The sequence below is a fragment of the Podarcis bocagei genome (assembly GCF_964188305.1).
Source record: "Podarcis bocagei genome assembly, chromosome: 11".
Classification (NCBI taxonomy): Eukaryota; Metazoa; Chordata; class Lepidosauria; order Squamata; family Lacertidae; genus Podarcis; species Podarcis bocagei.
In genome coordinates this window covers 17,577,124-17,603,888 of record NC_138136.1, presented here as the reverse complement: position 1 = coordinate 17,603,888, position 26,765 = coordinate 17,577,124, and the positions used below count along the sequence as shown (strand labels likewise).

At 42.3% G+C, this 26,765-nt stretch overlaps 2 protein-coding genes across 4 annotated transcripts in view; both read left to right on the top strand.

Moving 5' to 3' along the window:
• The window catches only part of SNX2 (sorting nexin 2), a 28,803-nt gene extending 17,631 nt beyond the window's left edge, over positions 1-11,172 (top strand). Inside the window, exons 10-15 of one of the 2 annotated variants that reach the window (XM_081213754.1) lie at positions 54-147; positions 1,464-1,669; positions 3,514-3,657; positions 9,731-9,811; positions 9,918-9,989; positions 10,697-11,172. In XM_081213754.1, coding sequence (XP_081069880.1) covers positions 54-147; positions 1,464-1,669; positions 3,514-3,657; positions 9,731-9,811; positions 9,918-9,989; positions 10,697-10,747 — 648 coding nt within the window. In that variant the 3' untranslated portion in view covers positions 10,748-11,172. Of the gene's footprint in view, positions 1-53; positions 148-1,463; positions 1,670-3,513; positions 3,658-9,730; positions 9,812-9,917; positions 10,071-10,696 lie in introns of those variants that run through there. The other variant, XM_081213753.1, reaches the window with a different exon arrangement.
• Positions 11,173-17,424: 6,252 nt separating this feature from the next.
• SNX24 (sorting nexin 24) overlaps positions 17,425-26,765 on the top strand; it is a 79,178-nt gene continuing 69,837 nt past the window's right edge. Inside the window, exon 1 of one of the 2 annotated variants that reach the window (XM_081213946.1) lies at positions 17,425-17,643. In XM_081213946.1, coding sequence (XP_081070072.1) covers positions 17,584-17,643 — 60 coding nt within the window. In that variant the 5' untranslated portion in view covers positions 17,425-17,583. The remainder of the gene's footprint in view (positions 17,644-26,765) is intronic. The other variant, XM_081213947.1, reaches the window with a different exon arrangement.

Below are 26,765 nucleotides of genomic sequence, written 5' to 3'. Positions count from 1 at the left end.
GTATTTTGCAATAGTAACGTAATTTGTAATGGCTGAATTTCACTTCTTGCCAGTGGTTTGAAGAAAAACAGCAACAATTTGAAAATTTGGATCAGCAGCTCCGGAAACTTCACGGTAGCGTAGAAGCCTTGGTCTGTCATAGAAAAGGTAGCTGTTTTATTCAGGCAATTGTACCCTTTGCATCACATCAGATGTTCCAAGTTTTCTTTCTTCAGACTAGAGTACTGTTTTGTATCTGCATGTACTATAGTATGAATTCATTATAACACATACATTATTTTCTTCCTCCCCAGGTATAGTAAGTATCTCGCCCAACTCATGTATGTTTTGCACGGTAACACAAGACTTTTCAATGAAATTTGCTACCAGATTAGTATACCTAGATGCATAGTCAATGAGGCACACCTGCACAATATCTGGTTACAGCTGTTCTGCCTGAGATTTTAGGAACACCTAACCCTTCTTAGTGCACTGAAGCAGGAACCTATACAAAATACTTCTTTAACACATGTGGAACCATGCTCAGTTTACCTTTCAAAAAAAATGTCGCTCTAGAATTTAGGGGAGCTTACACACCATAATTTAGGGGATTTAGGGAAGCTTACAAAATAACTTATTTGTGTCGTCAATTTATGCTTTTTTCATTTCCTAAATCACATTTCCTGAACAATGCATGCTCATTTATGGGCGATACGTTAGTCACAATCAGAGTAGATGCATTGAATCAAAGTCCATACATTTCAGTGGCTCAAATCTGAGTTTAACTTGGTTGGATATAAACCCTATAGGTTTATAAAACACAAACATACCAGTTTGCAACTAAATGGATTTCTATCAGAGTTAAGCATTGGGCTAACTTAAAGTCAGTAGACTTAATTGCATAGCGCAAGTTGGATTGTGCATAAATGTGCATGGCGTCTGGCAGGTATAAGTTGTCTTTACATGCTGCAATATAAATGACACAATAGGACACCTCTCAAGTGTTTGATTTCTAGCAAGATATCTCTCCCCACTTTCTTCTTGCAATGAGAAATAGGTTAACCTGTTTTTTTAAGGCAAAATGTTAACTTTAAATTTTTGTATTAGTCAGATATTGTTTTAAGCATGCTTATTCTTAAAGACTATGACATTTTACACAATGCCAATTATATGAGGTCACAGACTTGCAGAAAGAGGCAGGTGTTTTTTAAATGGATTTATTTAACAACTGTTGGCAACAGAAATCCTTTTTTATCAAAACTATCTTCTAGTACACAGCAAAGTTTATGAATGTTAATTTCTATTAAGCTGAATTACTTTGAAGCAAGCTTTCTCTTTGCTCTGTTGAGCTTTCCCCCTCAAGCCAATTGTTCTATCTCTGTACACGAAAATGCCATTGTATGCAAAGTAGCATTTAAAGGACTTGCATTTTGTGACTCACATTGTGACAGCTGACATCAACTTTAGACGGATTCTTGTTTCAGAACTTTCAGCCAACACAGCTGCCTTTGCTAAAAGTGCTGCCATGCTAGGGAACTCAGAAGACCACACTGCTTTATCAAGAGCTTTGTCTCAGCTTGCTGAAGTTGAAGAAAAAATTGATCAGCTGCATCAAGAACAAGCTTTTGCTGACTTCTATGTGTTCTCTGAGTTGCTCAGTGACTATGTTCGCCTTATTGGTGCAGTAAAAGTAAGCCCGGTTTAAAAACTACTTAATGACCTTGCAAGACAATATTTACATTGAAGGTTATAGTGTTTGCACAGTACAGTGGTACCTCGGGTTAAGTACTTAATTCGTTCCGGAGGTCCATTCTTAACCTGAAACTGTTCTTAACCTGAAGCACCACTTTAGCTAATGGGGCCTGCTGCGCCGCTGCCACACAATTTCTATTCTCATCCTGAAGCAAAGTTCTTAACCCGAGGTACTATTTCTGGGTTAGCGGAGTCTGTAACCTGAAGCGTATGTAACCCGAGGTACCACTGTATAAACGTGTGCAGGATGGCATTCTGTAACAGAAAGTAATGTCTATAGCTGGAATGATTAACCTGTGGCCCTCTAGATCAGGCTTCCTTAACCTCAGCCCTCCAGATGTTTTTGGCCTACAACTCCCATGAGCCCTAGCTAGCAGGACCAGTGGTCAGGGATGATGGGAATTGTAGTCTATAAACATCTGGAGGGGACGAGGTTGAGGAAGCCTGCTCTAAATGAAGCAGGACTGCAACTCTTTCATCCCTTATCGTTGGGCACACTGGCTGAAACTGATGAGAACTATGGTTCAGCAACATCTGGAAGGTCAAAAGTTTCCCATCCGTAGTTAGAAATGTTCTGTGGATTTGACTAGGTTGTGCTCATTCTCAGTCAGTGTTTCCCAAACTTGGGTCTCCATCTGTTTTTGGACTACAGTTCCAATCATTTCTGACCACTGCTCTTGCTAGCTTAGGGATGATGGGACCCAAGCTGGAGACCCAGGTCTGGGAAACAGTGTTCTAGGTTCTTCAGGGACAGTTTCCCCTCAACATCCATCTTGTTATATTAATTGTAAAATACTTCCAAGTGCTGGGTTTAAGAGAGCAATCCTATCAAGAAACTAGAGCAGCAGATCCTCTACTGCATCTGAAGCCCTGCCAGTTCCAGCAGCCAGACGAGAAGTTGGATTTCTCTTTTTTTTTCCTTCTCAAGATGGATGTAGCCGAGGTTGCCCCCATGATTGGCTCCATGGGACTTGGGCTGCAGTGGATTTGAAGCCTCCAGCATCATATCTCCACACTTCCTGTTTCAGGGCGTTTCATCATGGCTGTTTCTGGTACAACCCTGCCAGTGTTACTCTGCTCTGCTGATAGAGAGAAGATACTACATGCCACACCACACCCAGCTGTTGACATAGGGGATTAATTCACATCTTCTGAGGCTATAATCCTAAAGCCCCTATTTGTCATTATATTGGAACAGCACTTACAGCTTTTTACACAGCCCTTTGAATGCAAGATGAACGAAATTTTAACATTTGTAGACATCAAAACCAATGGGTCAAAGTTCAAATTATAATAATAATAGGTAAAGGTAATAATAACTTTATTGTTTGTACCCCGCCCACCTGACTGGGTTGCCCCAGCCCCCCTGTGTGGCTTCCAACAAAATATAAAAGCAAAGTCAAACATCAAACATTCAAAACTTTCTTATACAGGGCTGTCATCAGAAGTCTTCTGAATGTCATATAGCTGTTTATCTCCTTGACATCTGTTGGGAGGGCATTCCATTGGGCGGGTGCCACTACCAAGAAGGTCCTCTGCCTGGTTTTTTAGACTGGATTTTTATCGAATGGTCTCATACTGTTTAAAAACTAATGTGGCATGTGATCAGAATCAAACTTTTACCTGTTGAGATTCTTGAGATTTTTGCTATTTTGATGGCTTTAATATGAGAGGTAGATGATGGCCAAAGCACAGTTTAATATTGACAGGATGTTTACCTGTTTAAGTCTAAGATTTTGTAAAGACTCATCACTTTTCAGTTGTCAACACTATTGCTTACAGGGAGTGTTTGATCATCGAATGAAATGCTGGCAGAAATGGCAGGATGCTCAGGTCATGTTACAGAAAAAACGAGAGGCTGAAGCTAAACTTCAGCTCGCCAACAAGCCTGACAAGTTGCAACAAGCGAAAGATGAAATCAAAGAGGTAAATTTTGGAATACAGTGCTTTTCCTATGTAAGGCTGCGGTTTTCCCCTCCATTCATTGGCTTTGAGTGCATTATTTTTTATTAATTTTAATCATTGCTTGTGTGTTCCATTATCAGAGCAGCAAATGGTTCAGTAGTTTCATGCTTAAGTTAGGCTTCTATGGATTCTGAAACATGCCTTCATTCTGATGTTTTACAAAGTGAGTGGGAGACTTCCATTTATTTGAAATAAATATATATATTGAGACAAAGGTCAGTTGCTTCTCTGCTAATGCAGTCAAGTACGTACTTCCAAAACACATAATCCTGCAAAATCATGGTGAATACTCAATGTTTTTACTTACTGATGGAACACTTCCTTCCATATATATATATATACCTTTTATATATGTATGGTATAACTTCAGTAAAACTGTCAAAACATTTTGAAGTTATCATAATCTCTGCACTTTTTCTGTTATGCTTCACTAAGGAAATCGAAGAGGTAGGATAACTTATTTCCATGCTTCTTTTTCCTGTTCTGGCTGCTTCATAAGTTGCATAAGGAATGCAACTAATCACAGTATAAGAATATGCAAGTTCTCCATTTATGAAACAGCAAAATAGTTCATTCTCTTCAGCTGAGAGTCCTGTGGGTCAGAATGGTAGCTTTTCCAACTATGCAGTAGTTCTGTATAGACAAGGACAGTTACAGCATTCCTGATTGTTTACCTGTGGCTACATAATTGAGAATGGGCTCTTTGATCATGCCTGCTTTCTGCTATCTTAATTGCAACTAAGTATAACGTTGGTACAGGGTTTGGCAGTTAACACTTGTCAGGTTTTCCCACTGAAGGGAGAGTTTGAAACAGTTTGCAAATTATGGTTAATGAGGGGCAATGGTTTAACAGGGTTTAATGTTAATACTAATATATATTTAAAAGTATTTATGTGTTTCTCTAGTTCCTTTCATTTGAAATAGCAAGGTGATAAATAATAAGGAAAACAAATATAAAATAAAATATGCAGTACAAGATAAAATAGCAGCTAGTAGATCAGAACACTCTTACAAGCAATGACAACAACACACTGATACTCTTGCCTTAGACTAGAAGGGAGGCATTTCCATAGAAAGGAGCCACAACTGAAAAGGTCCTTCCATCATCGCCATGAGACAAATCTCTGCAGGTTGTGGCATTGCCAGGAAGGACACACCAGGCATTCCTACTTATTGGTCAGGGTAGTGTGGTTGGTGCTCCTGTGGATAGCTGGGCTCAAGTTATTTAGGGCTTTGACTAAAACCTTAAACCTGGTCAGGTAACCAGGACAACTCTTTTTAAGAGTGGTGTAATGTTTGTGTAATAGTGTGCCCCAGTTAGCATCATAAAGGTAGGTAAAGGGACCCCTGACTGTTAGGTCCAGTCGCAGACGACTCTGGGGTTGCAGCGCTCATCTTGCTTTATTGGCCAAGGGAGCCGGCGTACAGCTTCTGGGTCATGTGGCCAGCATGACTAAGCTGCTTCTGGCGAAACCAGAGCAGCGCACAGAAACGCCGTTTACCTTCCCACTGGAGCGGTACCTATTTATCTACTTGCACTTCATGCTTTCAAACTGCTAGGTGGGCAGGAACAGGGACCGAGCAACAGGAGCTCACCCTGCCACGGGGATTCGAACTGCCAACCTTCTGATCGGCAAGCCCTAGGCTCTGTGGTTTAACCCACAGCGCCACCCGCGTCCCAGTTAGCATCATAGCAGTTGCTATATTCTGCACTATCTGCAGCTTTCTGACCAGCCTTAAGGTCAGCCCCACATAAATAACATTGCAGCAGCCCATTCTTGAGGTTAGCAGTGCATAAATTGCAGTGGCAAAGCTATCTAGGTCAAGGAATGGTTGTAGCTGATATATAAGCAGAAGCTGGCACAAGGCAGTCCAAGCCACTGGGGTTACTGGGGCCTCCAATGACAAAGGGGAGTTAAAGACCATTTCTAGACTATGTCCTTGCACCTTTCAGGATAGTGCAACTCAGTGCAGAACAGCCAAAGTTTCCAGTTCTAGGAAACACCCAAAGGGCTTCTGCCTTACATGGATTCAAGCATGACTTATTGGCCCCGGAGGTGGTTTTATGGGAGCGTGACTGGTTCGGCTGCCCTGGGTGCAGTGCTGCAGGGGGTGCCATAAAAATGCTCTGGAATGCAGTGCAAGAGGTATTGGGGTGAGGGGGACCACAAATTTTAGTGTTGGGCAGAGCACCACTGAAATTTGAGAGCCCAAAGTCTGCCACTTCCAGTAGCCTTATTTAAGCTAGGGATGAGGAAGGGGGCACAAACTCCTGATTGTTTAGTAGGGCGAATGCCCACAAAATCCCATTACATAGATTTAGATTCGGTTCCCATAAAAGGAGATTTGGTATATAAGCACCCTTTAGCCACATAGGGTGAAAATCAAATATGAGCATGGTGCAGCTTTGAACTCTTGTTAAGCCCTCTTGTACTGGCTGCTGTTTGCACTAGCAGTTTGTTGCATGCCGTTGCAATCCTACACAACATATTCTGTACATGACTGCTGCTTGGAGCACTAGGAGCTTAAACCTGAAGTGAACTTGACGTGCTAATGACTTGTGAATTGGTGCCTAATCCTCTTTTTAATGCTAAAGATTATTTCTAAGTGTGCAGAATCAAAATGCTAAGTCTGATCGCAGTTAAGTTCTCTTCTAAAGGCCTTGGTGGTAAAAGTTGCATTCATGTTGTGAGTTCCTTGTATAAAGTTGCTATCACACTGCTGTTGCCTGCATGTGTTTGGAAAGCCTTCCATTGTGGCTTTTGTGATGGAAGCTTTGTATGGCCAGTTTGACATGCTCATTGCAATATCCACATAGCTCAGTCCATCTTTATTCTTCTGGTGGAATTCTCTCTGTTGGAAATGACTCTTTGTAGGGTGGACGATGACCTCTTCTGCATGTGACACTAAACAATGTCATGTCTTAATGCACATGAACGAAGAATCATGGCTTAATGGGAATGTGTGGGCTCCCAGAGAGGAATTCATGGCTGCTTTGCTCCTCAAGTTGTTCTGCTTTGCTTAGCTATGGTTTGGCTTAGTGTGCCATCTGAACCCAAGGCTTATGGTTTAGCTCTGAAAACCATGGTTACAGTTTTAAGTTTGCTTCTATCTAGAGAACTAAACCATGGACCCAAGTTTGGACAGCATGCAAGTAGAACCATGGGTTAGTGCAGTGCAGTGCAGCAGCCAGTGTGAGAAACTGAGATATGACAGCTAGGAGCTAAATGGCACCTTAAACCTAGGTTATGGGCGCAACAACAGAATGTCTAGGCATGCTTTTTTGTAACAAGAATACAGAGCTGAAAATGAATGAACTGCATCTAAAACATTATGTTCACTTTTCACATGGTCTAGTAGTCCTTCCCCTGCCCACCCCCCTAATATTATTAAGAAGGTCTTTTCTGCAGTCTTCAGAGAGGAGCTGGAAATGGGGAGGCAGGAAAAGTTCCTCCTTTCCTTCTACTCTGCAGTTTTAATCAGAAATCTTAGGTGCAGTACTGTGCCCAGAGCTCAGAAACTGCTTGTGCTAATGAAATTTCCTGTTGCGAAATACGCCTAGAACAATGGAAGTTTTGAACACTGGCAGCAGCAAAATGTCAGGAGGAGAAGCAAAGCAGCCACAGTCTTTTCTCCAGTAACCCACACGCTTGCTGGTGTGCCCTTATCATTACATGCAAAGTGGCCCACTGCCAAATATATTTGTGTGTAAACTGAAAAATGAAGTATTTAATATGGATGTTTAATATTAAAGGGCAGCTTCACGGAACCACTAATACATCGTAAACCTTAAGCTAGCTGTGTTCAGTCTGAGCTGCAATTCAAAAAATCTGAAGGGCATCAGGTTGTGGGAGACCTACGTCTTAGGGCAGCTTCCTGCAACCTGGTGCCTTTTCGCAGTTCTGAATGGCAATTCACATCAGACTCAGCCAGTATGGCCAATGCTCAGAGTATACGAACTGTGGGCACCAGGTTGAGGATTGCAGGTTCCAGGACAGGGTTTCCCAAACTTGGGTCTTTTGGACTACAACTCCCATCACCCCTAGCTAGGAGGACCAGTGGTCAGGGATGATGGGAATTATAGTCTAGAAGCAACTGGAGACAGGGGTGCCAACTTGAATAAAATATTGCAGGGGGGGGGGCAGGTAAGCCCTGCGTCACATAATTGATCACATGGAGCAGTGCATGAACATCATTTGAATGGCCATGCTCATCAACTGGGGGGGGGCAATCCCCTCAAATATTTTATTGTGGGGGAGATCCCTTGGCCCACAGGAGCTGGTTTCTATGGCTGGAGACCCAAGTTTGGGAAACCCTGGCCTAGGGTGTCTGCCACCAGATTAATTCTATTTCTGTGACTCTACACATTTGTGCTTGGTGTAACTTTGATCTGACAGGGGTAAAGAGTTTTGAAAGTTAAATCTTCTTACATTTTGGGGTTAACTGTGTATGCCCAAGTTACTATTGGTTGCTTCACAATTAAACCCTTTTAATTTCCGTTAGTAATTTACTGCTCAGCATATTTTGTGCTGTAACCTTATTTCTGCTCATTGGTGCCTTTTCTAGGGACCTTTGGAGAAAGGCAGAGTTTTCCTTTGCTCCTCACACCGTAATAGATATTTCTGAACTTCTGCTGTGTACTCTTGGCTTGTTTTCATAGGGAAGCAATTGGATCTGACAGCTGATTCCTGGGCTTCAGTTAGTGTCTTAAAATAAAACCTGTTACAGTTCACTTTTAAGTGTTCTTAAAACCCAAAGCCTCTAACAATAGCCAAGAGTATTATGAGAGGAGCATTATAAAGGCGGCCAACTTTCTCCAGCCTATAGACACTACAGTTCAGTACATACACATGTCTCCTTCAATTAGTATTGTCATTTTTACAGCTTAGCCTGAACTTCAAGCATTGGGACCAAATGGTACTATTAGTCTTGAGCTAGAATACACGGTGAATAAGCAGTAGCAATGCATTGCCTGTTATAGTCTACAGACTCAACTGAACTGTAGTGGGTTTATCATTAGAGGGCATATGTGTTGGCAATCCTCACAGTAGACTCTTGTGGCATTTATTAAATGTTTAATGGTGAACAAAAGTGCTTCATGTGTAATTATTAGTAATCCTTAAACAACCCTGTAAAGCATGGGTAGGCAAACTAAGGCCCGGGGGCCGGATCCAGCCCAATCGCCTTCTAAATCCGGCCCACGGACGGTCCAGGAATCAGCATGTTTTTACATGAGTAGAATGTGTCCTTTTATTTAAAATGCATCTCTGGGTTATTTGTGGGGCCTGCCTGGTGTTTTGACATGAGTAGAAAGTGTGCTTTTATTTAAAATGCATCTCTGGGTTATTTGTGGGGCCTGCCTGGTGTTTTTACATGAGTAGAAAGTGTACTTTTATTTAAAATGCGTCTTTGGGTTATTTGTGGGGCATAGGAATTCGTTCATTTCCCCCCAAAAAATATAGTCCAGCCCCCCTGCTGAAAAAGTTTGCTGACCCCTGCAAAGGATGTGTGGCTATCACACAGCCTGCATCTGACCTGCCCAAAGCACAGGAAGTGGCCTGCCAGTCCTTAAGAGATGTGGTTGTTGTTGTTGTTGTTAATCTCCTGGTTGGTTCTACCTGCTCCTTAGAGAGCCTCTGATCCTTTATCCTGATCTTAGTGCTAAGAACCACAGGGCCATAATTAAGCCCTCTGCCTGCTTTTTAGAGTAAAAGGCTACATTTTCGCCCAGCCCACCCCAACATTGAAGGGGTGATGGGGATCTTGCTTTGCACAGATCACAGTGGATCTTGAGCACAAAGGAAAACGCAGCATTTCCGAATGCATCCAGGAGAGGTGAGAGAGAGACTGCTGTGTGCCTGCATGTCTGCTGTATGTGTATAATGCATATATTAGACACACCCATTTATGGCATGTGACCCTTGGGCAGAAGAAAGTTAGCCACCCCTGCTGTAAAAGGCTGGGCCAATGTTACCAAGCAGGGAGCTTTTGAATGCTTCGTATTTAAGCTTTGTTTGTGCCTGTTCTCTTTCAGTGGGAAACAAAAGTTCTACAAGGAGAAAGGGATTTTGAACAAATCTCCAAGACAATACGCAAAGAAGTAGGAAGATTTGAGGCACGTATACATTATCAATAAACAATGTAAACGTTCAGAAAATCATGACGGAGCAAAAATGTTGGCTAACTTCTTCTATATGTGATTATGTTTTGTGTGCTAACAGAAAGAACGCGTGAGAGACTTCAAAACTGTTATAATCAAGTATTTGGAATCATTAGTGCAAACACAACAACAGGTAAACTTGATATCTGTGTTTGTAATTCATTTGGTGGGGTTTTCATTCCTAACTCTGGATGAATAAATTAAAAGAACTTTACATACACACCCTGCTGCTCAGGAGCTTCTCTTTAAGTCTGTCTCTTCTAGTCTTTCTTACTTGGTTGATTAAACATTACTAATTCAGCAGGGAGCTGGCAGAGAAATTCAGTGTGTTCTGTGTAACGTATTTGTAGAGGCAAATATCACATTGCACTTTTGTTTCTTTAATAAGTTTACGTAATGTAAATATTCTGCAACTCTGAACAATAAAGCTGGTCATAGCATTTCTATTTTAGAAAGACATTTTAAAAAATAAAAAAATCTTTCCTAATGTCAGTGGAGCACAGCACAGTTGGATAAAAGGTAGGCTTGGGTCATATGAGTAATGCATAAATTGGGTATATCTTAAAATGAAAGCTGGTGTGTACATTTTACAAGCAAACGTGGTTTCAGATTTGTTTGTACCATAACCGTTAAGAACGCATTTTTCTTTAGGGGAAGAAGGGAGCAGCCTAGTTCAGACTTTTATTTACTTAATAGTTGCATGAAAAGAAAAGAGTCTAAGCTTCTGAAAGTGATACTATAATATTGAAGGACTTTCTTGCCATTTGAGATGCAGTAAAGCAACTGGTGATGATTTTGTAAGTAATTGAAATGTTTAATCTTTTCTCCTCTTTTCCCAAGCTGATAAAATACTGGGAGGCATTCCTACCTGAAGCCAAAGCCATTGCCTAAGAAGAAGAAGAAGACTCTTCCAAAATATGAAGACTCTTTGGATGTTTGTCCCAACTGAGCTAAATTCCATAGTGAAAATCACTTTAAAATTATCCAAATAAACCACTATATATTTTGAATTTAACATGTGGCTTTTTATATACTACAGCATTTTATTAACAGCTGCATGTCCTGACCCTCTTTGAAGTGGACTGTGGCATGACATTCTGCAATACTTGCTGAATTGAACACTATTGTGTCTTAATACTTGCACTAAAATGTGCGATGCAAGGCCAGAAAGTTATTTTTGTTCTTTACTCTATGTTCTGTCTACCTGATCTTTATGAAACAAATTGCATTTATTAATGTTCACATAACACATTCCTGTACATAATCAAGATTTTGTGATTTCAGTAATAAAAGGGATGTACCTTGTGAAACATTAATCCTTAATTTTGTTCTTCATTTCCTAGCTCGTTTAAGTGTATTTGGCACTCAGTAGTTGTAGCAGCTATGCAGATTTAGGTTGAGAAGAATTTGGATTAGTTTTCCTAACAAGGAACACTTTTTTACATGGTCTAGCTTCTTTAAAAAATGGATTTCTTAAACAACTACACTTGAATAGTCTCAGTCGCAGTCAGTTTTATTGCACATAGCCAAAGGCTGCCGCAATGTACACAGAATTATTTGACAATTAAAAAATATATATACTGAATTTATAAAAAAGACTTAAAACATTTATATTATTAAAACATTACGTACTCTAAACAGAGCTATAAAAGTACCCCAATGTACAAATAAAAACATTAAACAATAACATTCATAAGCTAAAATCATCACATGGTCACTAATGTTAAAAACAATATCAATTAATACAGTGTGCAATTTATACTCAGAGTTTGGTAACAAAGATAGAGCATAGGCTGAGGTAGATAGATAGGATCATATGAATTCATCTCCTCTACAGTTAAGGGCTACCTTGGCTATATAATTTGCTCTAATTTTCCTAGCAGCAGTTGCAAAAAGCGCCAGGTCACATACTTATCTGTGTCTGCGAGGAGATATAAAATCATGTCAAAGGGGTTCTGGCCAGGGGACCCTGTCATTATAGGTACTACAAATCTTTTTCTTGCATCATTATATAAAGGACAGTGCAAGATATAATGCATAAGGTCCTCTACTTCAGAACATCCCCTAATGCAAACACATTCATTTTTTGGTATGCCTCTGTGTCTTTTTCCCCCGCCGCTTCTGCACATGCACGTGACGTCATTTTGACCGTATGCGCGAGCAGCGAAACCCAGAAGTAACATGCTCCATTACTTCCGGGTCGCCGCGGAGCACAGCCCGAAAATACTTATCCTGAAGCATATTTTTCCCGAGGTATGACTGTACTAAATCTACAGACTTTGACTTAAATGTAACAAATGTTTCACTCTAAAATAGAACCTGCAAACCAACATCTAGTAACAGAGTTTCAGTTTTGGAGGAATTGTGGGCTTGCAAAAGAACCTAAGAGCATAGTTACACTAACAAATTGTTGATAAAGTAACATTTGAGGATGTTAAGATTTCTCTCCTCAGCAGGAAATTGTGTTTCCTGTTTTGGGGGGGGAAACGCTGGGTTTTATCCAACTGAGTTCTTGTTGGAGTAGATCCACTGGAATCCATGCACCTAACTTTAAGTAATGCCCATTAATTTAATTGATCTTTTGTGGGGTATGGTCAGCTTTGCATACAACCCCTTGTATGTTCTTTCCTGTCTGCACAGATCATAATTGTCTATATCCTAACACCAGGGGGGGGAATACATTTCAATTGGGCTTAGTTTATTAACAAAACCAGGAACTGAAATTATAACAATCCTATTTACAATTATTAAGTATTCATAGCATTATATTGGGGGGGGGGGTTAATGCTAAATTTCTGCAGCTCTTTTAAACTGCTTGTTTAAAAATTGGATAAATTCAAATCTTCCCTACTCTGCACACCTCTCTCATGAAGCTATGTCTATAATATGCATACAGTGGTACCTCGGGTTACGTACGCTTCAGGTTACAGACTCCGCTAACCCAGAAATAGTACCTCGGGTTAAGAACTTTGCTTCAGGATGAGAACAGAAATCGTGCTCTGGCAGCATGAGACCCCATTAGCTAAAGTGGTGCTTCAGGTTAAGAACAGTTTCAGGTTAAGAGACCTCCGGAACGAATTAAGTACTTAACCCGAGGTACCACTGTATATGTTTTTGATACCCATCTACAGTGGTACCTCGGGTTAAGTACTTAATTCATTCTGGAGGTCCGTTCTTAACCTGAAACTGTTCTTAACCTGAAGCACCACTTTAGCTAATGGGGCCTCCGGCTGCCACCGCGCCACCAGAGCACGATTTCTGTTCTCATCCTGAAGCAAAGTTCTTAACCTGAAGCAATATTTCTGGGTTAGAGGACTCTGTAACCTGAACCGTATGTAACCTGAGGTACCACTGAACTTGATTTTGGACACTGAATGTGCAGTGCAACATCTGAAACAGATTCCTGAACTAATTTAGTTTTGAGCTGAATCTTTTTGAAGAGCAGCAACTTCCAAACCTCCACCCACCCATTACTGCTCAGTACTTACTACTATAATTTCCCCTGTGATTTTGCCCTCCACTTCTGATTTTCCACTGTACTGTAAATGTTTGCTTTTTGGAAGGCCTTTGTGGTGGGTTTATGGCTTTCTTTTGCTACTGCAGGAGACAAAATAGTAAGCTGCTCATTCCTGTCCTTCAGTATACTGAGGGCATATAGCAAGACGTGCATCTGGTTTCCAAGAACAAAGCACTGTCTACTATGGTTCCTTGGAGTCCAAGCAGGGAAAAAGTAACAGGAACACACATTCACCTTTTTAACAGCATCACAGTTATGTGATTATGAACAAGAGCAACTGGTACTATCAGGTGGTAGTCAATTGCAGTATCTCTGTCTGAGCTGTCCATTAATGAGACTTTCCCCATACAGATCCAAGTACAGTAGAATGAGGAAGATGAATGGTGGAGAAATTAATCCACATGTTGTGAGCCCATACAGCATAGCTATAGGTGGAAATGTTGACCTATAAGGGTGGGTGGAATCCACAGAAAGGCAATTATTTTTAGTTTAAAAGGTATGTTACCTAGAATTGCCCTTCAAGGTGGATGTTAACCCAAGTGGAGAGGGGAAAGAGAGAAAAGCAGGGCACTTTGCAAAAAGCCAAGTAGTTTGAAAGTCTTCAGGAGGAGTGCAAATTAAAATGTGTTTACGTCTAGCATTCCACCACCTACCTTGTATCTTACCTGCAAACTGCTCGGCTTCACTATCTTCCCAGCTTCCCTTGACTCCCCGCTTCTCTCCTTTAGCTGCCCCCTTTCTCATTTTGCTTAAAATTCACCCTGAAGAGTTGAGGATAATTCAAAACCACTACTTGTGGGACATCTATAGGCGATACGAATAAAGAAGGCTCGTTCCACTTGTAACTACAAGCTTATACAAGAATGAACCCTAGCCACTAAATGCCACTAGCACAGTACTCTTTATTGGTGAGGTCACTAAAATTACTAAAAGTGCTTTCTGGTTGGTCTGAAGACAGGCTTCATAGAATCGCAAGGGTTGGAAGGGACCACGAAGGTCATCTCGTCCAGAACCCTGCAGTGCAGCAATCTTTTCCGCAACATGGGGCTTGAACCCAGGGTTGCTATGAGTCTGCCTCTTAACCCTTCTTAAATTGGATGACTGGGAAGCAAGTGATGGTGAAGCTGAAGTGGGGAATGGAATACAAAGGCTACCTCGTCTGTCAATGGCTACATGAATATGCAGCTTGCAAATACAAATATATTGATGGACACCTGGGTGTTCTGATAAGGTGCAATAATGTCCTTTATATAAATGGCATAGAAGAAGATGGAGAAATGAGAGGATAACTTAAAAAAAAACAAAAAAACCTTAAATTTAGTTGTCAGGTTTTGTTTGGTTTTTTGGTCAAGTACAGCCCCTCCAAGTGTCCCTGTTTTCCAGGGGCAGTCCTGGATTTACAGAAGCTGTCCTGGTTTCTGATTTGATCCCATAATACCCTGTTGTTCCTTAGGGTGTTGCTATTTTCATCAGACAAGCATTGGAGGGTATGGTAGGACATCCCTCTTCTCATCGTAGAGTATGGAATCATGAGACCCTTGAGCCAAGGAGATAAGTAACTATACAACCTTTAAGGCAGCCAAGTGTAGGGAAGTTTTTTAATGTTTAACGTGTGTGTGTGTGTGTGTGTGTGTGTGTGTGTGTGTGTGGAAAGCTGCCCAGTGCGGCTGAGGCAACCCAATCAGATGGATGGGGAATAATAATAATAATAGCATAGGATGTCCCTATTTTCTTTGGAGAAATGTTGGAGGGCATGCAAGTAACCTTTCTTATGGCCACAAGTAAATACTATCATTGAAGAAAGCTTACCATTATGGAAGAAAAATAAAGATACCATTTCTGACAGAGTCTCATGCTCTGCTGACTGATCTATCCCTGATCTTTGTGCATCTCCACCTTTTCTTAGGTTTGTCTTGTGGGCTAAGTGCTTTTGAGCTCTAACTGCAATCCTGCTAATTTACCATTTTTCCTCAAGGTGTTCTCCCTGGAGCCACCACCAGTGCCAGAACGCTAGAGGGGAGGACATCCTCCTTTTAAAAAATAATAATTAAATTTACAAACATTCATCAAGCAAACAAACATCAGTTTGTTTTGCCATCTCTGCATAATCCATCAGTTTAATCTGTCATTCTTCTCTATTAGAGACTGTGCCTTCTTTCCATATCTGGGCTACAATAGCATCCGTGCAGCAGTAGTTGCATACACTTGGACTTTTGGCACCTACAATTCCTAAAAGAAAAGCTTCTGGTTTCTTACGATTTTCAGTTTTATACATTTCAATAATTTTACAATCATTTTAACATTTCAAAATTTGACATCCTTCCCCCTCATTCTGCGGTTCCTTGGATTTATTTTTTATATTTCCTGCATATTCCAAATTAACTTAATCTACTTGTGTATCTGAAGAAGTGTGCATGCACGCGAAAGCTCATACCAAGAACTAACTTAGTTGGTCTTTAAGGTGCTACTGGAAGGAATTTTTTTATTTTGACTATGGCAGACCAACACGGCTACCTATCTGTAACTTAATCTACTTATTTACTCATCTACTTTAAATATATACTCTTATCAAACTGCGGGTTATTACAATAATCCTGCCAATCTGTTTACAGTTTACTTGTAAATATTCAATAAACCATTTCCATTCTTTTAAAAAAAGTTTATCTTGATTTCTTATTTTTCCGCTAAGTTTTGCCATTTCTGCATAGTCCATAAGTTTTTGTATCTATTCTTCTTTTGCTGGGACGACTTCTTTCCATTTTTGGACAAGTAACCTTCTTGCCGCTGTAGTTGCATACATGAATAAATTTCTATGCAGTTTGGCAGCTTTGGCCCTATAATTCCCAAAAGGAAAGCTTCTGGGTTTGTTTGTTTTAGAAAAGGTTATTTTAAACAATTTTTTTGCAATTCATTGTATATCATTGTATCTTCTTTGGCGATCACTCGTAGCTGAGTAAAACTGTCTTCCATAAACATGGTCTTAACAGTGAGTCCGTGACTGTGGAGGCCAATTCTGGATCCACACATCCTTCCACAGTGGGGACATAGGATTCTGGGCGGGAGTTGATCATGGTGAGGGTTTGCCAAGCATGCCTTCCTCTTAGCATGTTTCTCCATTTCGTCCTGAGTTTGAGCGTCTTCAACGCCCATGACACCTTTGGTAAAGGCTGTTCTCCAACTGGACCGCTCACAGGCCAGTGTTTCCCAGTTGTCTGTGTTAATACTACATTTTTTTAGGTTTGCCTTGAGAGTCTTTAAACCTTTTGTTGACCACCAGCATTACGCTTTCCATTTTTAAGTTTGGAATCGAGTACAGTCATACCTCGGGTTGAATGCGCTTCGGGTTGAGCGCGTTCGAGTTGCGCTCCGCAGCAACCCAGAAGTAACGGAGCGCATTACTTCCGGCTTTCGCCGCTTGCGCATACGCTCAAAATGACGTCACGCACATGCGCAGAAGCGGTGAAAAGCGACGTGCACAGACGTGCCATCGCTAGTTACATTTGCTTCTAGATGCGAACGGGGCTCCAGAACAGATCCCGTTCGTATCCAGAGGTACCACTCTAGTTGCTTTGGAAGGCACAACATGACCAGTTAAACGAAGTTGATGTTGAATCTCTGCATATGGTGTTTATTGACCTAAGGCCTTCGACACTGTGAATCGTAATGCCTGTGCTCCTGAAAATTGGCTGCCCAGATAAATCTGTGAACATCATTCGGCTCCTCCATGATAATACGACAGCAACAACCTCAAAGTGAACCATTCACAGTGGGATCAGTTGTGTTATGCCCCAACTCTATTCATTATTTTCGTTCCCACGATCCTCCACTTTGTTGAAGGGAAACTCCTCTCGTGTGTAGAAATCATCATTGCATATCGCCCTCCTGATGCGGCCGCTGCCTCTTTCTCCCCGTGGCCCCCTCCCCTTTCCCGGGCCATCTTGCACCAGGAATCACGTGGGGAGCATCGGCGGTTCCCATAGAAATAGGAAAAGGCTGTCCCTGCCAGTCACATGATTGGCGCTGGCCGACGGCGCCTTCCGCCAGGCTTTGCGCTCCTCGGGGCCGTGGAGGGTCTCCTGCTCCCCCGCCCCGCCCCTTTCCCGCGGCCGCGCGCTCTCCCCGCCCCTTTTCCCATTCCCCCGCCCCCGTTCCCGTCCCGGAGTCGCTTCCATAACCGGAGCCTGCGCTCTTGCGCACCAGCGACCGCACCATGGAGGTTTTCATCCCGTCGTTCCGCTATGAGGAGAGCGAGTTGGAGAGGGGCTATACGGTGAGTGGTGGGCGGGAAAAGGCGAGGTTAAACTCTCCCTCCTCTTTCTTTACCCTCCGTTCCCCCCCCCCCTTTTAAGGAGCGGGTTGGTACAGCTCGGGCCGCCGTGAGGCTTTCATGGCGCATTCCATTCGCCCTAAGGGGGTGGTGCGGGAAAAGCTGTGAGACGCACCTCTAAGCACCAGCCAAATTCCCTCAGTTTTGCGTCCTGCGCTACAAGGCTGTATAAAGACCCGCAATAGTAAGGCGAGAGCTCTTCGGTGTGAGGTTCCCCCTATGCCGGTTGGTAAGAGAGAAAAACAAGTCAGGTGCGTTGGCTACTGTTTCATGCAGGGTTTCCCAAACTTGGGTCTCTGGCTGTTTTGGAACTACAATTCCCATCATCCCTGACCGCTGGTCCTGCTGGCTGGGGGATGATGGGAACTGTAGTCCAAAACAACAACAACTGGAGACCCAAGTTTGGGATAACCTGATTTAATGGAGTTTGCTCGCAGGGAACTGGACATTCAATGGACAGGCCATTTCTGTTGTTGTTTAGTCGTTTAGTCGTGTCTGACTCTTCGTGACCCCATGGACCAGAGCACACCAGGCACTCCTGTCTTCCACCTCCTCCCGCAGTTTGGTCAAACTCATGCTGGTAGCTTCGAGAACACTGTCCAACCATCTCATCCTCTGTCATACCCTTCTCCTTGTGATCTTTCCCCACATCAGGGTCTTTTCCAGGGAGTCTTCTCTTCTCACGAGGTGGCCAAAGTATTGGAGCCTCAGCTTCCCGAGCTGTCCTTCCAGTGAGCACTCAGGGCTGATTTCCTTCAGAATGGCTAGGTTTGATCTTCTTGTAGTCCATGGGACTCTCAAGCGTCTTCTCCAGCACCATAATTCAAAAGCATAAATTCTTCGGCTATCAGCCTTCTTGTAGACTGGTAGAATTGGCATCAGCCAGGTCAGAAGCAAAGTACCTGGGGTCGTTTCCTAGACTTGGTTGCATTGCCACTTTTTCTTTGCCAAAACTCTGGCCCCTGAGAAACGATAATGTCCCCTTGAGCATGTGCAGAGGGCTTATGTGAAGTTGGGGGCTTCTGCCCAGGTATGCTAAACAAATATGCTTATTGGCCCTGTTGGCAGTGGCTCCATGCTTGGGAAGAATACATCTCTGTGACTTGGGATGGGTTTTCAACTCATGTTTAAGTTCTTTTAAGTAAGGCGAGATAAAAACTCGCTGCGATACAACAGCTTCTGAGTACCAGGTTCTCAGCTTGCAAAAAGTGTCAGAGCTCTCCCAACTGCTTTCATGTTCAGAGTTTTCAAAGAAGGATGGCATCAACTAAGTTGCACAGAGATCCTTGTCAATTGTAAGTGAAGCTGCTGCGGTGGGGCGGCAATTGCATGCTATTTTTTTTTTAAAAAAGCTGTTTTGACTGTCTCACCACCTGCTATTTTATCTCAAGAAAATAAGCCTGATATAATTTGTTTATTGGTTTAGCTGAAATAATATTCTAAAATGATATTGGCTACTGCAGTGAGCAAGAAACAAACTGTCTTAAGGAAGAGCTAGCATATTTCCCAAAAGTGCTGCCTAAGATATAGCAGAGAAACCAAAACCACATCTGACACTTGTAAAGCCAGGATAAGCATTTTTCATAGTCAGTTCCTAGAGTTTCCAATGACCGTTGACCTTATTACAAGTGTCATGCTCAAGTCCCATTTCACACATTGTAGCAGGAAGCAAGAGTTTCTTGTGCTTCTGTATTCCATATTGCTTCATATAATTTGTGATCTGACACTGGGGTCTAGTTGCCGCTGAGTGTAAACTAGTGGTTCTTGCCCAGAGGGCGTAGAGCTGCTATCTACAAATGGGGGGGGGGGGAATCCAGAGCTTTGGGGGAGGCAAAGGTAAGCATTAGGGGTATTTTTGACAGCTCCTTCACTGCTCTTGAAATGCCATCTGAAATTCAGCAGAAGAAAGTTTTGATCTACTACTCATCCCCTGCCCTGAGGATAAAATCCCAGACACCTCTCTATCCCCCATATACATAAAGTAGCACATGACAATGGGGTTTAAATGCTAAATACTCACCTCAGTAAAAGGTACATGCGCAGAATCTGCTTCTGCCATTCCTCTCATTATATTTAGTCAAATGTGCCTTCAGCACAGTCATAGAATCATAGAACTGTAGAGTTGGAAGGGACCTTGAGGATGATCTAGTCCAGTGTTTCCCAAAGTTGGGTCTCCAGCTGTGTTTGGACTACAGTTCCCATCATCCCTGACCACTGTCCCTGCCAGCTAGGGATGATGGGAGTTGTAGTCCAAAACCAGCTGGAGACCCAAATTTGGCAAACACTGATCAAGTCTAACTGCCTGCAATGCAGGAATATGCAGCTGTCCCATGGGGATTGAACCTACAAACCTTGGCATTATAAGCACCACATTCTAACCAGCTGAGCTATCCACTCATCTGCTTGGCAAGAAATGGCTGCCTGAATTAGCTGTCTACTAATACCAAACTTCATATTGGCCACAAGGGTCTTGTGCTCAGCAGACATTTGATGCTAATGTTGTATACTTGGTGGGCAGTAGTGGATTAAATATTAAAAACCATTGGGTTAGACCTGCTCTTCAGTGGGGACTCACATGAGTGAATGTTTCTCCATAAGGAAAGAAAAATCCCTCCAAATGCAAAACTGGCATGTTGGGGAGAAGGTAAAATTTAGGGTTGTAGCTCATTTGGCAAACTTGTATGCAAATAGTGCTAGGTCCAATTTCCAGTGTCTCCATGTAGGACCAGAAAAGACTGCTGCTGAAATTCTGGAAGAGCTGCAGCCTGTCATTGTAGTACTTAGTTAAATGGACCAATGGCAGCTTCGCATGTTCCTAAGCTGGACCTCTCCTCCTTGCTGCCCAGTTATACAGCACCAATTTTGACCTTCTCTTGTTGGCTATGTCGGGAGCCAGCAACATGACTTCCAAAGCTTACCATTTGACAGTGAGATCGCCTTGTACGTTTTTCCTTTTAAGCAAGTCAAATTGACACTGTGCTTGACAAGATGTTGGTGATATTTGTTTTCCTCAGTTAATACCAGTCAACGGCTAAACTTTTTATTGCCACTTTAAATTGATGAGTGGGTCTCCAAACTATTGAACCTCTACTTAAAAATGCAACAGTTGTTCATAATTTGGCAGTGAATGACCTTTAAATGTAGACGTTTTGTAAAGATATCCTTGGGGAACAATTTAACTTCAAAATGACACCCATGAGCACTTGTTATCATTTAAATATGCTTCCTTTGTCAATAACAGAATAGCAAGTACTAGTTAGATTTCTAATGTTGATTCAGATACTTGGACACTGGCCGAATAAATTAGTGTGTACTTGATTTATATTGACCAAAAATGTTGCATTGGTGTGTTACAGGTCAAGGTGACATGTGTTTAAGTGGACCGAGGTGCAAAGGGCACACTTGACTGACATGGTTGCAGTGTTTTTAATTAACTTTTTTAATGCTATCCCTTAATTGCTTTTTGAGGTAGTTGAATTATGGAGCTGGGATATGATGTCAGATATTTTCGTTTTTAAGTTATTAATCTCTCTCTTGTCTATAAAATCATTAAAGATTTATTCTTTATATTAGTTTATATAGTTTCCCACTTCCTTTTAAATCTGCTCTAGCTGTGGATTGTGCACCATAGCAGTGAAAGGAGTCTCCTGTTGCAAGTCAGGAGGAAACACTGTAACTTCCTGATGCTAATATTCCAAATCTGTTGATCCTGTGATAAGCAGATGACGTCAAGCTAGCTAGTTCTCCCCAGCTTTACCAGAAAATGACTTTAAATACAGGACAAGTACAGAGCTACGTCAGTTTTGCTTCTGGGCTTTACCTTACCCTTATGCTTAGTTTTCCTGTGCAGCAGTGTCCTAAGGTAAAAAGCAGTGTAGCCCTGAAAACATGATTTGTGTCCTTCCTCCATTTCTAAGGCTTCTCAGTCCAAGTCCTTTAATGCTGCTCTGTCAATTCAATTCAGCAGTATGTAGGTCTATGGTTTAAAATAGTCTGACAGCTGGATGGGAAGCTGAACAGTAGAGTATGAGGATAAAGTAAAAGGTAAAGGTAAACCTGACCGTTAGGTCCAGTCACGGATGACTCTGGGGTTGCGCGCTCATCTCGCTCTATAGGTTGAGGGAGCTGGCGTTTGTCCGCAGACAGCTTCCGGGTCATGTGGCTGAGCTGCTTCTGGCGAACCAGAGCAGCGCATGGAAACGCCATTTACCTTCCTGCCGGAGCTGTACCTATTTATCTTACTTGCACTTTGACGTGCTTTCAAACTGCTAGATGGGCAGGAGCAGGGACCAAACAACGGGAGCTCACCCTGTCGCAGGGATTCGAACCACCGACTTTCTGATCGGTAAGCCCTAGGCTCTATGGTTTAGACCACGGCGCCACCCGCGTCCCTTAAGGAGAAGGTAATTCTTTACAAATTGGAATATCGGTCACGTCTCGCTTTCTTGAATGGAAACTTGCTCTTGAAGTCTTAGAAAGTTTCAGTCATTAAAAAGACTGCTAATAATCCCTTCATTTTTTAAGCACGTCAGTAATGGATACTTTAGTGATACTTTATCCTACTCCTGGCTTTTGTAGCCAGACTTTATTTGATTCTTGTCCTGCTGGGCATCAACCTTTGGTAATATATCAGTTCCAAGACCTAGATCCTTGGTATAATGTGGACCTCTGTCCTTTTCAACCACTTGGTCCACTTTAAACAACTATGTGGTGAAATTTTGTTCATGTGCCTTAACGGACACCCTTTTTCTTTTAAAAAATCCTCACTTGGCCCTCTCAACTCAACAGTGTTGGCTCCTCTTTGCTGTCTATGCTGTTTTCTGTCAGTGATAGGGGATCAGAATGTTTCACATCAACAGGGCAAGTTCCGATAGTTCTGTGAAAGCTATAACTTTTAAAGAATTTCTGCAGCATGTTGATAATGGAACTTTAATACAGTTCTATTAAAACATATTGAGGATGGAGATGTGTGATTGTGTACTAAGTCCAGTATTAGGCTGGAATTCTACAGTGAATACCTATGCTGTGAGGATGTTTTTAAAAAGTTACTCATTCCCAAAGTAGAGTTGAGATAGATAATATATTGAAATATGCAGCTATTGCATGTATGTCTTGGTCTCCTCTCCTTCAGTTAAGGTAAAGGGACCCCTGACCATTAGGTCCAGTCATGACCGACTCTGGGGTTGCGGCACTCATCTCGCTTTATTGGCCAAGGGAGCCAGCGTACAGCTTCCGGGTCATGTGGCCAGCCGGACTAAGCCGCTTCTGGCAAACCAGAGCAGTGCACGGAAACACCGTTTACCTTCCCGCCAGAGCGGTCCCTATTTATCTACTTGCACTTTGACGTGCTTTCGAACTTCTAGGTGGACAGGAGCTGGGACTGAACAACGGGAGCTCACCCCGTTGCAGGGATTCGAACAGCCGACCTTCTGATCAGCAATTCCTAGGCTCTGTGGTTTAACCCACAGCGCCACCCGCGTCCCTCTCCTTCAGTTAGACCACACTAAATATTCTTGTTAAAGTCCTGTTTCACTTATTGTCAGTGCCATATAAGCAGACGTGTCTATCATGCTTTGAACTGGGGTAGGTGGGAATGATGAAATGTTGTAGTACAAAATGGCATGATACTTGAATCTTGGAAGCTCATCCCTTAATGTGCCATGAAAATTCTAACATAAAAAATTAATGAAAGACATTTCATTTTTGTTTGAAATAAGTTTAGTTTTTTAAACCGAAGCAAATCATACACTGCAGTGTCTTCATACAAGAGAATAATGGAATCCAACATCACCTCATAATCCCTTACATAAACACAAATTAAGAATCTTGATTGTGTGGTGAAACAATCGATAGGGTAGCAGCGAGTATGTATTGATTAGGAAAATTGCTTTTATAAAAAGTAATCAGATTCATTTCAGCTGACTTGCCTTCTCTCATGGCCCGATCCTATGAACTGCAGTACTGAGATGACAGTTCATATGATCTAGAATAGCACGCATAATAGAATGCGCTAAGATCAATTGAATTTGCTTTTAACAATGTCTAGCACCAGATGTGTAACACTACAGCTTTGCACAGTGCTCAAGCATCTTACATATGGCATTCTTAGCTGTGGCACCATCTTTGTGTCTGCACTCTGTATCATATAAGCATATCTCAAAGGACAGTCGTTCATTTATTTATGTTCCACTCTGTGCAATGCACACAGAATAGTTTGCAGAATTCTATCTCCACTCTTAAGACACATTTCACATATCTTTGTGAGACAATTAACACTGCTTTAAGAGTGTGTGTATATGTGTGTGTGTGTTCTTTTTCTCCTCCCCTCCCCGAAAAAAATGTATGGATAGAAATTGTAACATACTTTGTTGCCCCTTCCAGAGGACTCATAACTAAACTTACTCATACAGCATTAATTACAGGTGAATGGCCGGAGTGCTGATTGAAAAACAATTCTTCTTCCTTGTAAAATGCTGTACTACTCTTTAGAGGTTATTTGTAAATGTCGGCGCTGTCCTTTAATATAAATATTCTTCGGGTAGTTACACAATAAAAATAGGAAGTAGCTATGACATGGTATTCTTGCAGACAAATCCCAAAGGGCAGGGGGATATTTCATTGCTTATTTTATTAACAAAACCCAACTTCTACTCCATTGGTTTTCCCTAACCTGTACCACTGTCAACATTTGATGTCACTTGAAGAAGTTAGCACACTTAGTTTACCAATAACTCGGGTAACTGGGATATTCCATATTCCAAACTGCCTCTCCGTACTACTACTCAACTCTGTAGCCAGGTTTTTCCCTAAGCCAAGTGGTTTGACTAGCCCACCAAGTACTTGGCCACCAAACTACTTTGGCTTCTTTTCAAGTCTCCTTCCTTCCTGCTTCCTGGTCCTCTTCCTTTACTGTCTTCTTCTAGCTGTCCATGACCACCAAGCACCAGCCAACACTCCAAGCAACAGCTCACAACTAACTAACTAATTACTGCTTCTCAGGGTTTAATGGCAAAGCAATGCCAAGGAAAGTCCCTATTACTGCCTCCTATCGGCAAAAGTGTGATCACATTTCTGTATATACACAGCAAAATTTTAAATTACCGTATTTTTCGCTCTATTGGATGCACCGGACCACAGGATGCACCTAGTTTTTAGAGGGGAAATCAAGGGGAAAAATATTATCCCCCCCCCAGCCCCAAAGAGCAACGGACAGGCTGCGTGCTTCCTCTTTAGCCTTGAGCAGCATCTTTAGCCTTGCACAACAGGATGGATCGTGCCCGCTGTCCACCGGGGCTGGACTAGATGACTCCTGGGGTTCCCTTCCAACCCTGCAATTCTGTGACCTCGGAAGTTGTTGGGGGTCTCCACCACTGGAGGCTTTTAAGCAGCGGTTGGGGGACCATCTGCCTGGCGTTCTTTAGCTGTGATTCCTACATTGTGAGGGGGCTGGGCTAGATGACCCTCGGGTGGCCCTCCCAACTCTATACAGTCCTACACTTCTGCGCCAGGAGATCCACAGCCACTTCACACAATGCCCACTCCCAATTTTCATTGGAGAGACATGTGGCTTCACTGTCTAGGTAGGTACCCTCCTACCTGCCACTCTTCCCTTACCCCACTTAAGCCGAGGGAATACCTGCCCAGAGAAGCTCCCGGGTGAGGCAAGGGTTAAGATCTACCTCTGGTAAATGGCTTTGTATCCTCCCTCTTTCCCTTTTCTCTTCTTCTATGCTAGTTCTTTCTCTTGTGTTTTGTTTAATCTGTTTTTATTGTATACTAAAATAAAATCTGCAAAGTTTCCTTTTTTATAATATTCCCCCTCCTCCAAACTAAAACGTTAATCTAGATAAAAACACTGATCCAGAGGAAAATAAGGGGGTGGAGAAAGGACGAAAAAAGAAAAAGAGGTAGAGATAGAGAGATTTTTTAAAAGTTGGCTTCTTTAGCCTTGCGCAGCCTCCCGCTGCTGGAGAGGTGCACAAGGCTAAGGAGGCAGCCCGGGCAGCAGCGAGGGGATGGATCGCGCTCGCTGCCCGGGCTTCCTCTTTAGCCTTGTGCAGCCTCCCCATGGCTGGAGAGATTGCGCAAGGCTTTTCTAGAGGAGGGAGAAGGGACTGACTGGCCGCGTCAGTCCCTTCTCCCTCCTGGGGAAAAGCCCACAAGAGCCGCGCAAAGCTTGTGTGTGGCTTTTGGGGGCTTTTCCTGCTTGCCTCCCCCCCTGCATTCGCTTCATAGGACGCACACTTTTCCCCTTAGTTTTTAAGACGGAAAAACTGTGTCCTATGGTGCGAAAAATACGGTACATTTTGTTTGAAATATGTGGCCAACTGTTGCAATTCTGTAGTTAATACAGGTTCCAAACCTGCATTTTATCCAGATGAAAATGTGTGCATGTGCCTTGCAAATGTGGGTCAGGGTCCAGACAGCAACCCCTTTGGTTCTTTATAAGCATAGATCTCCATGTGACATGCCACATGGCTTAGGGACTCATCCATTTTGGAAGTGGTTTGCTATGGTAGCTTCTGCTTGAGATATGGCTATGCAAAATCATTTAAACTCAGCACAGACCACTAGTCCTGATTCATGTTGTAATCTAAAACACTTCTGTTCAAAATGCCACAATGGAAAGAATACATTGTCTGTTCTAGGTTCATTCAAATACAGTGGTACCTTGGGTTACAAACACTTCAGGTCACAAACACTTTTGGTTACAAACTCAGATAACCCGGAAGTAGTACCTCGGGTTGAGAACTTTGCTCCAGGATGAGAACGGAAATCACACGCCGGCGGCAGTAGGAGGCCCCATTAGCGAAAGTGCACCTCAGTTTAAGAATGGTTTTGGGTTAAGAACGGACCTCCAGAACGAATTAAGTTCATAACCCAAGATAGCACTGTAGATACTTATTGATCTAATACTTAAATCAGTTCCATTCATACAGAAAATGAAACTAAAGCATCCCATAATGATATATGTGCACCAATCTTTAAAGAGAGTTATGTGCATTAGTATTTTATCAATGTGTGTAGGCTTACATATTAGTTGATAACATTTTCCTTTATTTGTT